Raw genomic sequence first — 13391 nt, 5'->3', positions numbered from 1 at the left:
AGCTGCAGAGACGGCTCTGTGCTCTACTAGCTGCTAGCAACTTCATGTCAGGGCTCTCAAAGCTGTTTCCAGATTAAGACAGTTCACACATAGAGTCAGGTCCAGTGACATAGCAGCGTAACAAAACCAAAACATTATTTCAAGGCATTAAACATTAAAAAAAAACCCCTCTATTTACCTCTTGCGCTATCAAAAAAACCCACTGTCCTTTAATAACATGCGTCACTGACCTGACGCTACAGTTCTTTAAAGTACTGAAAGATTTTGAACTTGGCTAAATCTACACTGTGATTAGCAGTAATAAAACTCTGTGACACTTATTAACAGGAGTTCCTATTTTAAGTTGACTTTGTAATATGTAAGAGCAATGCAGATTGTTCTATAAATAAAAAAGCCTCAGAAATCAACTGTATGGACACACAACCACTGTCAGTAGTTCTAGAGAAGGCTGTGGCTCTTAACATTATGATTAATAAAACTCCCATTTAATAATTACTTACAGATGCTGCAGACATAAGCTGCAAAATCTCAAATAAACGACCCCCCAGATGAATGGTGAGGGCTCTAAAAACTTACTGTCACTGGCAACTCCAACTTTTATATCTGGAAAATCCACACAGGAAAGTTAAGAGGCGTCGACATGAATACTGTACTATAGCAGACAGAATGAACTGCATCATCCATACAACGAAACCTCAGTATTCTTGCACTCCTGTTTCATTTTGATGCAGGAAAGCTCAGTGTCACCAGCTCTCCCCAGCAAGCTCGTTTCTTCATTATCCTCATCTTTACGAGTCATTTCTGTAAGTTAAAACGCCACAATTTGACACCAGATAGGTATGAAACCTGCTCACTAAACAAGTTTAGGTAACGCTGGATGTGCGGAGTGATGTTAGCGTACTCTGCTCTGGGTTCACCTCAGGCTCCCTTCCTTGACGCGCTGGTGGATTCCAGGTGTCACACGCAGGACACAATCAGGTCACACATGCCATGAACCACTTGCTAAGTTGACAGCCATCTAGAAGTCTGTGATTTGAAAGAAGGAATTGGCTCTACAACAGCTTCTAAAGCTACAAACATGCTCAAACAGAGCTCAAGAGCCAGCAGATTTCCGAGGGAGATAGGCCTGACTTGAACTTATGAACTTCTGATAACACCAACAAGTCCCAGATCAGCTCATTGCACGACAGCAGGCCACCTACCCCAGTGACTGGCAAGAGGTGCACAGCAGAACGATGGTAGCAATAGGGTTTTGATAACCCAACGTGAGCTCCACCACCTTTGCTAGAACATGGATGAGACCACTTGCAAGCTGATCCAAGGCCCAGCAAGTCACCAGAGGAGCCCAGTCCGCCGCTGGATCCAGAAGCAAAAAGGATGGGTCAGGAGGTACCTGGTCAGCCCTGGGAGGGAGGGATGAGACAGCTTCTCAACAGCCCCTCTGGGCTTATCTTCCACAGTGACACAGCATCACCTAGGGAAGCTTGTTCCGTCCTCCTCCACGGGGCCAGCCCCTCTGCAAACACCCTCCCCAAACACATAGCCATCTGGCACCCCTCATTTTCGTAGGGATCATCTGGCTTAAATTCATTTAAGAGAGGACAGCTGAAGGCTAATATTTACTTACTTCCTGGATCTTTTTCTTCCTATATACTTAAAATTTAATTTGTATAGATACGCACACATGAACAGGACACACGTGTGTGTATACGCTTGCACGCTTTCTGAAAATACTGTCTCGATGCAAACAAATATGGGATTAAATATGTTGCAGTTACATAGCTTCAGTTCCCTAAACCAAACATAACTCTGAATTGCAAAATACACTATTATCCCCTTATATTTCCAACTGAAATGTGGGAAAAATCCCAAGGATTGCCATTTGATCTGTATGTTCAGGCATACAGAGTTCGGAAAGGTGATGTTAGGAATGTTTTCACTTTCTCAAAGGAAGAATTTTATTTTATTTCTTGTGGAGTAAATGTTTCTATTTGCCAAAATTACGGACCAGGAGGACAATGGTGACTGGTGTAAATACATGCAGCAGATGGTGAGGAGTGAGAAAATTCAGAATTTGGGAGGAAACACAGTGCTGTACAGAATTCAGGGAAGAAAGGAATACTGAGAAAAAATAAACACTGAAGACTATTTTATTCTGGCTTTAAAAGTTTTGGAAACTTCTCTTTTCTTGGAACCTAATTTAGTTACTCAAGCTTCTCCTGCCTAAGAAAAGGTAAGGTGGAAAAATCTGCAAGGAAAATATCCTAAGACGACTACATGTGTAGGAATGATCGGTTCACAAGGTATTACCTTTAGAGTATACCCAAAAATTAGGTATAAATTAATAAACGGACTCAGATATTAATAAATCATAAAATGTAAAATATTTCTTCTCTTTGCATCCTACAGAAAATATTTAGTTATCAAAGGACTATTTATTCAAGTTTTATCTGTTTAAATTTTCATTTTACAGTTTCAGCAGAAAGGAGAAGGTTAGACATCTTATTTAAAGTAAATTCTTCTGCCTCACCCATGACCATAACATCTGAACATCACCCAGTGAAAGTTTTTGGGGACTGAGGAATCTAAAAGCAGTACTAAAAGAACTGAATGAGACAAACCTTCCACCACAGGTGGACAGCATCAAATGCTATCCATCCCCAAAGCTTTCCTCAGCAGCATCAGCCTCCTCCTCCTTCATCTGGTTTGTCAGCTCTTTTGCATCCATCAATCGATACTGCACAGGCAGCCAAGTCATCCTGGCGTGCCCGTTTGGGCACTTGGGCAAAGGGAATCTGATCAACTCCCCAAGCTGCCACAGGTATGGATTTTGGTAAGGGCTGGGGAAAAAAAACCTGATCTTTGAAGGACTCTAGCAATGAAAGAGCTAGAGGTGGAAGTAAAGCCTTCCTACTGTCACCAGGAGGAAACAAACACCCAGGAAGAGAGGGTTTTATGGCATTATCACAGACTTGTGACAACCCTTTTACATGACCTAGCAGTGCCTTATGGACAAGACCATCTGAACACCACCAAATGTCCAGAAGGACATCTGTCCAGAAGAGATCATGGATCTGAGCTCTTGAAACAGTTTCAGTACCATGTCCTCACACTGCACCATTTGAAGAACATTAGTTTCACCTTCACCAGCAGACACTTCATTTGCAGTTAACTGACTGGCTCCATGTCTTTGTGTCGCAACTTGCTAAACTATTGAGATAGTGTCGTTATCGCTTCTGGGGAACACCAAAATGGTTCAGCAAGATGCCATCGTGCGAGCACCAGCTTGGAACACAACAGCCTGCTGCTGGGTCAACACAGATCTGTGCAACTGCTGCAGAGGACCACAATCACAGATCTCATAGCACCCCATGCTCAGTTTTACTTAATTTTGGACTAGAAACCATCCTCTTCCTGGAGCTTAATGTATTTTAAATATAGCTTTTGGCTTTGTGGCGAAGTGGAACACATGCATTACTACTTTAGAAGAGGGTCTTATCCTGCTACTATTCCATGCACTGGCTCAGTTCTGCAGCACTGTTTTTTTTCCCACAGCTTTGCTCCGCTCTTTTCCTCCCCTTGGCTCACCGACACTGCAGAGAAAGCTCATAGATGTGCTCAATATGTATTTCACCAGGTTGTCATCAGCATCCTCTTGGAGTGCTCAGCTGCAACGATTCCCAGCCACCGTGTACTACGCTCCATTTTTAGACCCACCGCTTTCTTGGTAAAGCCACAAGCACAGCGCTGGCCTTGCAAACTTGTGGAACCTTAAAATAAAAAGCAGACCCCAAAGTGCTGAAAGGGCAATGAGGCTTCTGGGAAGGTAGATAATTCCACAAGCTGTGTGATCTTTCAAACCTACTGTCGGATTAAGAAAGATAGCAAAGTTGAGGCAATTTGAGCTGACAGTTAAGTCGTTATTGCTCTTTCTAGACCTGCTGGAGGGAAATAGGGCCAGGCTGTAAAACGTCACGTTGCACAGAATTCTATAGCTACATTTCTGCCTCATCTTGGGATTTTATTTCTGATAATCTCTGTGTTTGTCTGCAACCGACTTTTTCCTCCACAAGTTCTCTTGCAGTCACAGTGCATACGAAATCGCCCACACTCCTTTAAACCAGGAAGCCAGGTGTGGAAAAAAAGGCAGAGAACACACAAATTACGGGCTAATTATAAATGCTTGGAATTAAATCCCTTATAGAAGCTGGCTGAAAATTTGGTTTCATAAATCTGTTTTGTTAATGCAAACACTGAGCTATACTTTACCCCTCTAGTGAAAGATGGGGAAGGTTCAGGGAGCCATCTAAAGTAAATTCCTTTGAACCGTGCAGCCAGCACCTCCAACGTCCTTCAAAGCGATAAAACCAGCGACAGCCTGAAATATCCCTGAGGTAGCAGGAAGAGCAAGCTTCTCCTACAATCTGAGATCAGGTACGGAAACAACACATCTTAGGGGTTTTTTTAAAAGGCAGAGCAATTAATCACTCCTGGTGGGGCTCTAACTGCCAGGGAAGAACTTGGCTCGACTTTCTACTACGAAGGTAGAACAGACTCTAAATACTGACAATAAATATAAACCCTACACATCCTTCACAGTGCAGCTACTCCTCAGACAGCTATAATCTACACCTCTGAGTAAGATAGTACCCTGTAATAACTCTGACAGCCTAAACCAGTGCCAAATAGTTATCTTTTTTTTTTTGGAAAGACATCAAAATTTTCAAAGTGCAAAGCACATTCAGATCACCAATGATTAGCACTCCTGTAAAAATATCAACATCGATATCAGCAGACTGGTAGTGACAGGGAATGCAGCTGGAAAACAGTGGGATGAGAGGCTGATTCAGTGCATTTGCAATTTTTCTAGATACAAACATCTCGGAGTAGGCACCTGCACATACGCTGTTAACCCTCCCCCTTCTTCTGACCCCCAAAATTCAAAGCTGATTCACATCACCTAAACAACACTGAAAGACAAAAAGATGTTCATCATAATCATAGCAAGCCTCCCCAAACTCTTGGTTTTAGTTAAAATTAAAGGATACACACACACACTAGATATTTACCTCTTTAACAAACAAATTTTCTGCTTTCTGTTCTGCGTCTTCAGGCACAGAAGGATACAGCGTCCTGATTTCCAGGGAAATCGTGTCTGTCTGACAATAAACAAAAGAAAGCAAATTAGTCAGAGTGACAGAACAGCAGTTTTGTCTCATGAAGAGGTTAAGAACCTTGTTATTATGGCTTGCATTTTTCAATTTGTCACGCAGCCAACACACATGCACACCGACAACTACAACCCAGCTCCTGCCCACACACGCTATTCAATCCATCAGCTACAGCATTCATTACAAGCGAGAGCAGTGTTTGCATAGATTTCTGGGAACAAAGCTGTTCCAAGCACACTTGCTTCAGTCTCTGAGGTTCCTGATTAAAAAAGATGTCATCAAGTCTTCCTCACAGCCTCTCTCAAATACAACAGCATTACTTGCTTCCTCCACTTCCCTTCTGCACCTCATGCCTTTTCAGCAAGGAACGTAGAAACAGCACTAAAATCTTTGACTCTTCTGGAAGGAGAAGAGAGGAGCGGAGTCCTCCCAATAAGTCACAAAAGGACTGCCACAGGACAGCTTGACGGTCGGAAAGCAAGCGGAGCAGCTTCTTCGTGGGGCATTTCCACCCGTGGGTGCAGAGAACAGAGCAGGTCTGACATGGGACTCCCAACGCTTCCTGCATCCTTTTTTTTTTTTTGAAAGCATCTCTTGACTGAGACGGCCTGTCAGGCCCCACAGCAGGACACCAGAGAGAGAAGTGGATCTCCAGAAGGTTTCCACAAGGAGCCAAGCTTCCCTTCATTCCCAGCAGCCCAACGAGAGGCTAGGGGCACCAGCAGCACTCCTCTGTCTGACCCAGGGCCCCCACACTGAGGTCAAGCAAGGCAAAGTCACACAAGAAGCATCTTTGAGTATTTTGAATTAATCCACAGACTTGGCCCACTCATTTTCTCTGCCATAAGAGGAGGAAACAAACCAAACCAAATCCCAGCAGATCAGATCATGTTCGCAGTTACAATGGAGTAACACCACCACCCAAGACAATGAAGGACTGAAATCAAGGTGAATCTGATCTCCCAAGCTCATTTTCTTTTCCATGACAGAAAGGCACGTGATTTCCGGAGGAAGGCCTGTGGCATACGACTGGTTTAGCATGAAGAACCACTACCATGAAGCGGCCTGCAGTATCTACTGTGCTGCTGGAGATCTCCTCCCAGTCCCGCATCTCAGACTAAAAATTGATGTTTTTCCTCTACAAATTGAAGCATCCAGGCTCTACGTGACAATTGCTTGGATGCTATAGCCTGCATTACTCCTTACAGCTTACACAGGCCACACTGATTCCTCCCCACCACTTTCCGTATGAGTAACCATGAAAGGCATGTATCACTCAGGCAGATGCAAACATCATGGGATTCCCCAAACTTTTTTCTGTTTCATCTAGAGAGCTCAGGATACAACGTGATTAAAACACTTCGGCTCCTACAAGTAACAGTGGTGCCTCGCAGACACCACAAAGTGAAAAAAATCCCATTGTTCCGACAAACTGAGTGCAGTTTCCTCAATGCGGGTTCCTAGGCTTTACCCAGTTGTATTACCGAAGCCTGCCTGCGGTGGAGATTTACACCATCACTTAGCCTACGAGTAAAAAGGACAGCAGATGGAGAAGTATGAATTTTCAGGCCACATTTATTAATAGCAAAGATGTCTGACTCCTTGGTTGCTTAGGGACTTCCCAGTAGCACCCACAGTCTCTGGAATGTGCTTCATTCCTTTTGCTTCACACATACGTGACATTTGAGGTCCCTTTTTCTTGAAGCGATCCCGAGAAGACGCAATCTCTGAGCAGGGCTGAAAACCCAGGGGTGCCCCTGAGGTCCATCACACGGAGTCCTTTCCAGGGCTGGGGCCACGCCGCCAGCAGCAGCAGCCACAAAGCACGCACACCGTCCTTCCACGGTGAAGAGGAGCTGCCGGTCCCAGGCTGAGGCAGAGCAGGAGGCCGCAGGAGAAGGGACGTGCGATGCTCTCCAAACCTCGCACCGGCCCTGTCAGGATGCCGACTAAGCCGCAGGGAGAGCAACAACCTGTTCTGCTTGCCCGTAACAAAACTCACCTGCCCCATGTCTTATGCAGAAGATAGTTTCCAGTATGTTTTTTTTTTACTTTTTTAGTTAAGACAGAGAGTAAGTCAATTTTTTTTGCTTAATACACTTCTTACCAACTGGTATCAACCCACTGACGACAGCTAACGTTTGCCCTGATGGGGTCATTGTGTCTCCCCTCCCTTATGCAGCTTTTTAAAAAGACTGTAGCTGAACAAGACACGTAAATCAAGCCCACCATTTCGCCTGTCACCCCACTTTCCTTCTCAACAAGACTGCACTCGAAAGAAAGAAACATTGCCATGCAAAACAGAGAAATCAGGCAACACTGGGCTTGTGGCGACTGCAGCCTTTGCCAAAGAATATCACAGGTTTAGATAGAACCGGGACATGGAAAAATCTTGTGTATTGTTACATTTAAGCTTGTTTCAAAAATTACAGAGCACTTCCCTTCTGAGAACTAGTTACGTTCGACCACCCCGCTGCAGAAGCCTTGCTGCAAAAACACTTCCCGTGCAGAGCCGATCCCTTCCAACCCTGAACGCTCTTAAATGCTGCGCAGGCCTAGTACGCAAAAAAAAAAAAACCTTTCTACTTCAGAAAATATCCGAATTTCAACAACAGATGAAGTGCTTCTGAAGGGGTCATCAAAAAATAAAAGGGTTTTAATCACAGAATTCAGCGTTTATAAAAGTGCTTTGAATGCGGCCTAATTTTCTAATATTTGGGCCTTCACAGCAATTGTCTGTTCAATCTGAGGCTGTCCTCCCATTTCTGCATGCAAACTGTGATAACCAAACAATGCAGGTACCAGCCGAAACCATTACATTCCCTAACTCTTCAGCATTATTTTTTTAATCTATTTTATATAAATATCCTACACCCACCAGTGATTTCTGGCATTCAGCCAGGCTGTCTCATTTGCGTAGACTGTTGGCCCCAGGTGTTTGATTACTTACAAGGTGCTGTTTAATTAAGCGCCTTCTCCTTACGGCCACTTTCTACAGTGAAAGCCACAAGTTAATATGGCTCCTTATCAATGATCGATTAGCAATAACATTTTCAGACAGCGTCTACTTCCCACTGGCACGGTGAGTTTAGCGTTTGAAAATGGAGTTCCAATTCCATTAGCCACTTCAAACATCTTTCACTCTGAATCCATTCTCATAGCTTTTAGTCTGAAAGCACGCTACCTGTGGTTAAATCTTTAGACGGATGCATCAAAAATAATTATGTTTACTTCCTGAAAAGGCAGCCCTTCTGAGAGAGCTAACCACACACCGGCAAGAACGTTCCTGCACGCTAATGTTTAGATTCAATCTCTAAAGAAAAGCTGCTCAGCCCCATTTTCATCAAAGTAAACAGATTTACTTAACATTACCCAAACCTGAAATGAGTTAGGCCATCAAATCAAAAAGCAGGATAAGATGCAACTTTGCTGCACAGATATCACCCTGCAATCGCTGCTGCTGTACGGGGTGCGTGACAAGCTGCTGTGCGCTCACCGAGGAGGCACGGCTGCAGGGGCAAAGCGAAAGGAACGCAAGCACAGAGCAGACATCAAGGACAGGTTTGGCCCCACCACTCATCGAGTCACATTCGACGTGAGAGGCTGTGCTTTGTGCACGCCATGTCTGCTTGCTGACTGCATTCCCTTTCTCTGGTGAAACAGCTGGAGTGCATCCCTCTAACTCTAGATTTCCTGCTCCTCCCAGCCAATGCGAACTTGCACGTCAAGGATACTCAACTCAGATCCCATCAGTCATGAGTATGATGGACTCAATTTCTGCTCCTCCAAGGATGAGCAGATACTACCTGTCACATGGGAAAGTGGGAGCTAAGTCATGTGCTACTGAAAATAACCCATGATCTCACCACCGTAGCTCTTCTGATCTTAGACATAAGCCAGGGTTATCTCCAAGAAGGCTCCAAGTCCTGCGCTCAGAGGTGTGCCTAGGGCACATGCACTCAGTTTCATAAGAAGAGGCAGTGTCATTGCCTGCTCTTCTCCTCTCCCCTCTATGATGCATTCAGTTATACCGTGAACCGACTTTTGTCCCTGCACAATGTCTACATAGCAGAGGCTTCACAATCTAGAAAACAGGGAGATTTTGGCTCTTCCTTGTTCAGAGTTAAAAAAAAAAAAAAAAAGGAAGTCACATCTGCAGTGACGTAGAGTTTCAGTACTCAGCCCCTCTTCCAAGGCCTCCAAGATACCTGGGAGGCAACTGAGTGGGCTTTCAGAAGCCCAGAAGAGCCAAGAGAACATCAGACTGAACTTCAATAGGTTTTGCATTACACAGGTAAGCTTTTCAATCTTAAACCTGTCGTAAATTTAGGCAATGAATTATTATTTCTATTGCAGGCTCAAATCAGACATTCAGACATATTTATACAATTAACTTATATTTATCAACACATAAATTTAGTTACAAAACCTCCACACAAGCAAAGGGGTGCGGAGCCTGTTGCCATTAAGGGAGGACACCAATGATTCTGTGCAAGACCTGAGATCCTGGAGAGATCTGAGAGGAGACTACCGGAGGTTCAGTGAATTTCCAAAGGATGGTGACATGAAGAAAGGATGAAAAAACAGTTACGAAAGGGTACAGCAAGCATTTTGCTTGGATACTTGAAGGCTTTTAGGAGCAGAAGTACAAATCTACAACAAGAAATCCGTGCAAGACTAAGATGTGAAAGGCTAAACCTACCAGCATCACCACTGAGCATGCAATTTTATGAATTCAACAGGAAGCCCATCAACTCCCGGTTACTACCACCAAGAAGTACAGTGTGACAGGGAGCTCCTGTGAAGCTCTGCAGACCCTTCCTCCACACTGCCACTGTATTGCTGCAGAAACTTCTGCTGGCCGTTATTTCACAGCACAGCACCAGAAGGGTAATTTGTCCAGCAGCAGGTGAAAAGTGAAGCTGGAGAGACTTTTGCCCAGAGGATGTGCTAACAAACAGGCCCAATCTGGGGCCGCATCAACACCAAGCCACAAAGTCTGGAGCAATTGTAATCATTAGGAGTTAAACGGTAAGGTCCACCATTTCCGGGGGCATTATCACATTAAATAACACTCAGAGCCATCCTGAGCACCTCCTAATTCAGTCAGACCTGGATCTCCTTTCTACTCAAATGGCTGACCCAGGCTTTTGTGCACAGGTGATATTTCAGCAGGAAGGAGCAGGGCTATAAATAGACGCCCTGCAGTCGAAAACCCTGTCTGCTATGAAAGCTTTGCAGTCTTGTCTGGTGGCAGAGGCTCTTGCTTCTACAGCTGCCTTCAACAGAAGATAAAAAAAATAAAAGAGACTGGTTTTTTTTTTTTTTTTGTGAGGATATGGACCCTACCTCTGCTCTTGTGTGAGTACAGGCCACATCTATTACACAAGTACCTCTCTCATCTGTCTTTTTTTTTTCTTTTTCCTCTTCTATTTTTATTCAAATAGATTATGCAGAATACTTGCAAAGCATAACCCAGAGGAAACAAAATAGAAGCAGCTACTAAAAGCCAGGCAGCAACTGCTCAAAACAAAATGAAAATAAGGATATGAAAGTATGGTTTGACAGGCAGAGCTCTTGAGCAGTAGGACGCGATTCTTCTTTCGCTGAGAGGGTTTGCTCCACTGACTTGAGCTCAGTTAGTCTAAATCTAGGGCTCAAGGGCCTTATGACAGCACACAGGCACACAGTATGTCTAGTCAGCTTTATAATGCTAAATTTTAATTCCATAAATACACAAATGTGCAAAATGGATAAAGGAATTAACGATGACGAAGAAATATATTCTGTTTAGTTCTCCCTCAATCCCACGCGCGCATTAACTCAGCTAATGCCACCAAGGAAACAGAGCCATTGAGCAGAACAAAGCAGCCGACGAGATTAAGCCGGCCCCACCGGACAACAGCAGTGCCATGAGCTGATGGGAAGGACCCTCGCACAGCAGTTAAAACAGGTCACAAATCAAAGTGTATTGCCATCAGAGAAGGTGTATTCATCAAAATCTAAACCTTTCCAGAGATGGGCTGATTCTGAAGAAGATGCTATAAGATGGGGGCAATCTGCCACCTTGCTTACCTGGCAGCACGAGCCCCAGCCGTTCGGCAGGCAGCCCCTGCCCTCTGAGCTGCCCTGGACTTTCATATTCTCCATTTCTTTGCAGATTGCCAGGACAAGCAATGGGGAAGCTGGGATAAGGTCAGGCAGCTCCACGGCTGTGGGCTCCAGGATCCGCTGCCTGTCAGCATCCCACCACAGAAGCCTGTCTCAGCACTGGGGACTCTGCACCCCCCATCACTCAGGAGGCCAGATCTCACACCTCACTGGAGAAGAATTTAAGATAATCCCCAAATCAAACAAAAATCAAGTCTATTTGGATTTATTTTTCTCATGCAATCTAATCTCAGCAACAACACGGCTTAGAAATACGTCACAGCCACCACCTACAAATCCTGACTTTGAGCAGAAGGCCGGGAACCATGGGCTGTCTGATTCTGGTGGCCAAAGAGGATCAGAAAGATCGGACCTAAGTTACAGAAGCATGATTAAATGACATGGAAACAGTAGGCAGAGATTCCAGCACTGGCCAAACCACTTCTGTACTGAGCAAACAGACAAGTATACGTTATGGAATAGCATGCTTTCTGAGTTCCTGAAGTACTTTTAGGAACAAGACTTTGAGTTTATTTAATCCTGAACAGTAAATTCACTCATACACAAATGTCAGAGGAAAAAAATTAGTGAATTTAGTGGGAGGGAAGTAAGGCATTATGCATAAATTAAGAAAATCTTAGAGAGCCCTCGGGCAAGTTCTGGCTCTCCCTCTAGCAATGAAGATAACATAAATAAACGAACAGACAAACCTAAAAGAAAGAATAACACATATTTGCCTTGTACTTACTGAAAAGTCATCGTCGGGGAATAATATCAGATCCTTAAACTGGTTATTCCCAATATTTTTTTCAATCTCTGCGATAACAGCTTCATAATCCAAAGGCTCCAGGAGTTTGGGTTTTTCCTGCTGTGGAAAAAAATAAAAGATCAGGTAATCTCTCTACACCCGGATTTGCCTTTCTGTGCTTTCATAAACTGAGGGCTGCTGCATTTTTCCTTTTTTTTTTTTTTTTTTTACACCAAAGTACGAATAACTTCTTTCCCCCTCTCCATTCTTCCCAGCTTGCTGCAGCTGAGCTCACGCGAGAAGAGTGGGAGTGAGGAAGCTGGGCTGGTTGTAATGTTTGCTCTCCATCTGGTAAGTGAAGAGCATCTGTCAGCTTGTTACAGAGATGAAACCCACCACACTCACTCACCTGTCACTCTCAGAACAGTCTCTCTCTTTCCTCGTGTAAATGCACATAGGCAAATAGACTGACAGACAGAATTTGAACTGAAAAAAGGTAGGACTTTGAGCTATTATGTTTTAGAATAATTAACCTACTAATTTCTTCACTGTCTTACACAGTCCCACCTCCTAAGCTGCTCGTAGCTTGTGAGTGCCACCACATTGTCTTACCTGGTAATAACCCAAGGTTATTATCCTGGAATAAACTACCCGGCACCCATCCCCACGGTTTCTCTCATCAGAAAGGGGATTAGCATCATCGTAACAGTACTATTATTGCCCCAAACAAGAAACCATCCTGCAAGAACAGCCAAACAAGAGTAAAGTCACAGTGTCTCGAAGTACTACCCAAAAATAGAAAAAGAGAACCCCATCTGACATGCTAGAATACAGTAAACAAATGAAGAGTCATGTACTAGGGACAACATTTGCTTAATGCAAAGACTTAAGTATCAGAAGGAGTAAATGAGAAAGGGCACAAGGACTGCTGGAAGGGATGGAAAAGCAGGGGATGAGAGAGGAGGACACTACTGAAAAGCAAACGCAAAAAACACTCATGCAGAACACTTTTTCAGTCTGACGCAATGGTGGGCATTAAGAAAGCTGTATTTTACCCACTGCTCTTGCACTGTGCTATCCAGAACAATCTAAAGTTTCCCTCCCTCCCTCTTCCCTAAACAAAACCATCATGCATTGGAAAAGAAAGCTTTCACATCCCCATAAAACATTTTTTTTTCAATGGACAACCTCATGACTCTCCATCGAGTTTGATTACATATATGTATCATTCACATACAGTCCGTTATACACATAATGGTCCAGGCGTCTCCTCTCCCTCTTTTGACGTCGTTCTAGAGAGCTGCTGGTTTTTTAGTAATTAA

The 13391-nt window shown here is 44.0% G+C and overlaps 1 protein-coding gene across 6 annotated transcripts in view; it reads right to left on the bottom strand.

The window, feature by feature from the left end:
- The window catches only part of DOCK10 (dedicator of cytokinesis 10), a 143425-nt gene that overhangs the window by 76212 nt on the left and 53822 nt on the right, over positions 1 to 13391 (bottom strand). For 3 of the 6 annotated variants that reach the window (XM_086754232.1, XM_086754226.1, XM_086754231.1), the window contains exons 2-3: positions 12070 to 12189; positions 5070 to 5159 (exon numbers count right to left, since the gene is read on the bottom strand). In XM_086754232.1, the coding sequence (XP_086610358.1) occupies positions 5070 to 5159; positions 12070 to 12189 (210 nt within the window). The remainder of the gene's footprint in view (positions 1 to 5069; positions 5160 to 12069; positions 12190 to 13391) is intronic. The other 3 variants (XM_086754227.1, XM_086754229.1, XM_086754228.1) reach the window with 1 other exon arrangement.

The sequence above is a fragment of the Chlamydotis macqueenii genome, chromosome 9, assembly GCF_036417535.1.
Source record: "Chlamydotis macqueenii isolate bChlMac1 chromosome 9, bChlMac1.mat, whole genome shotgun sequence".
Taxonomy (NCBI): domain Eukaryota; kingdom Metazoa; phylum Chordata; class Aves; order Otidiformes; family Otididae; genus Chlamydotis; species Chlamydotis macqueenii.
This window is presented reverse-complemented; position numbering and strand designations above follow the sequence as displayed.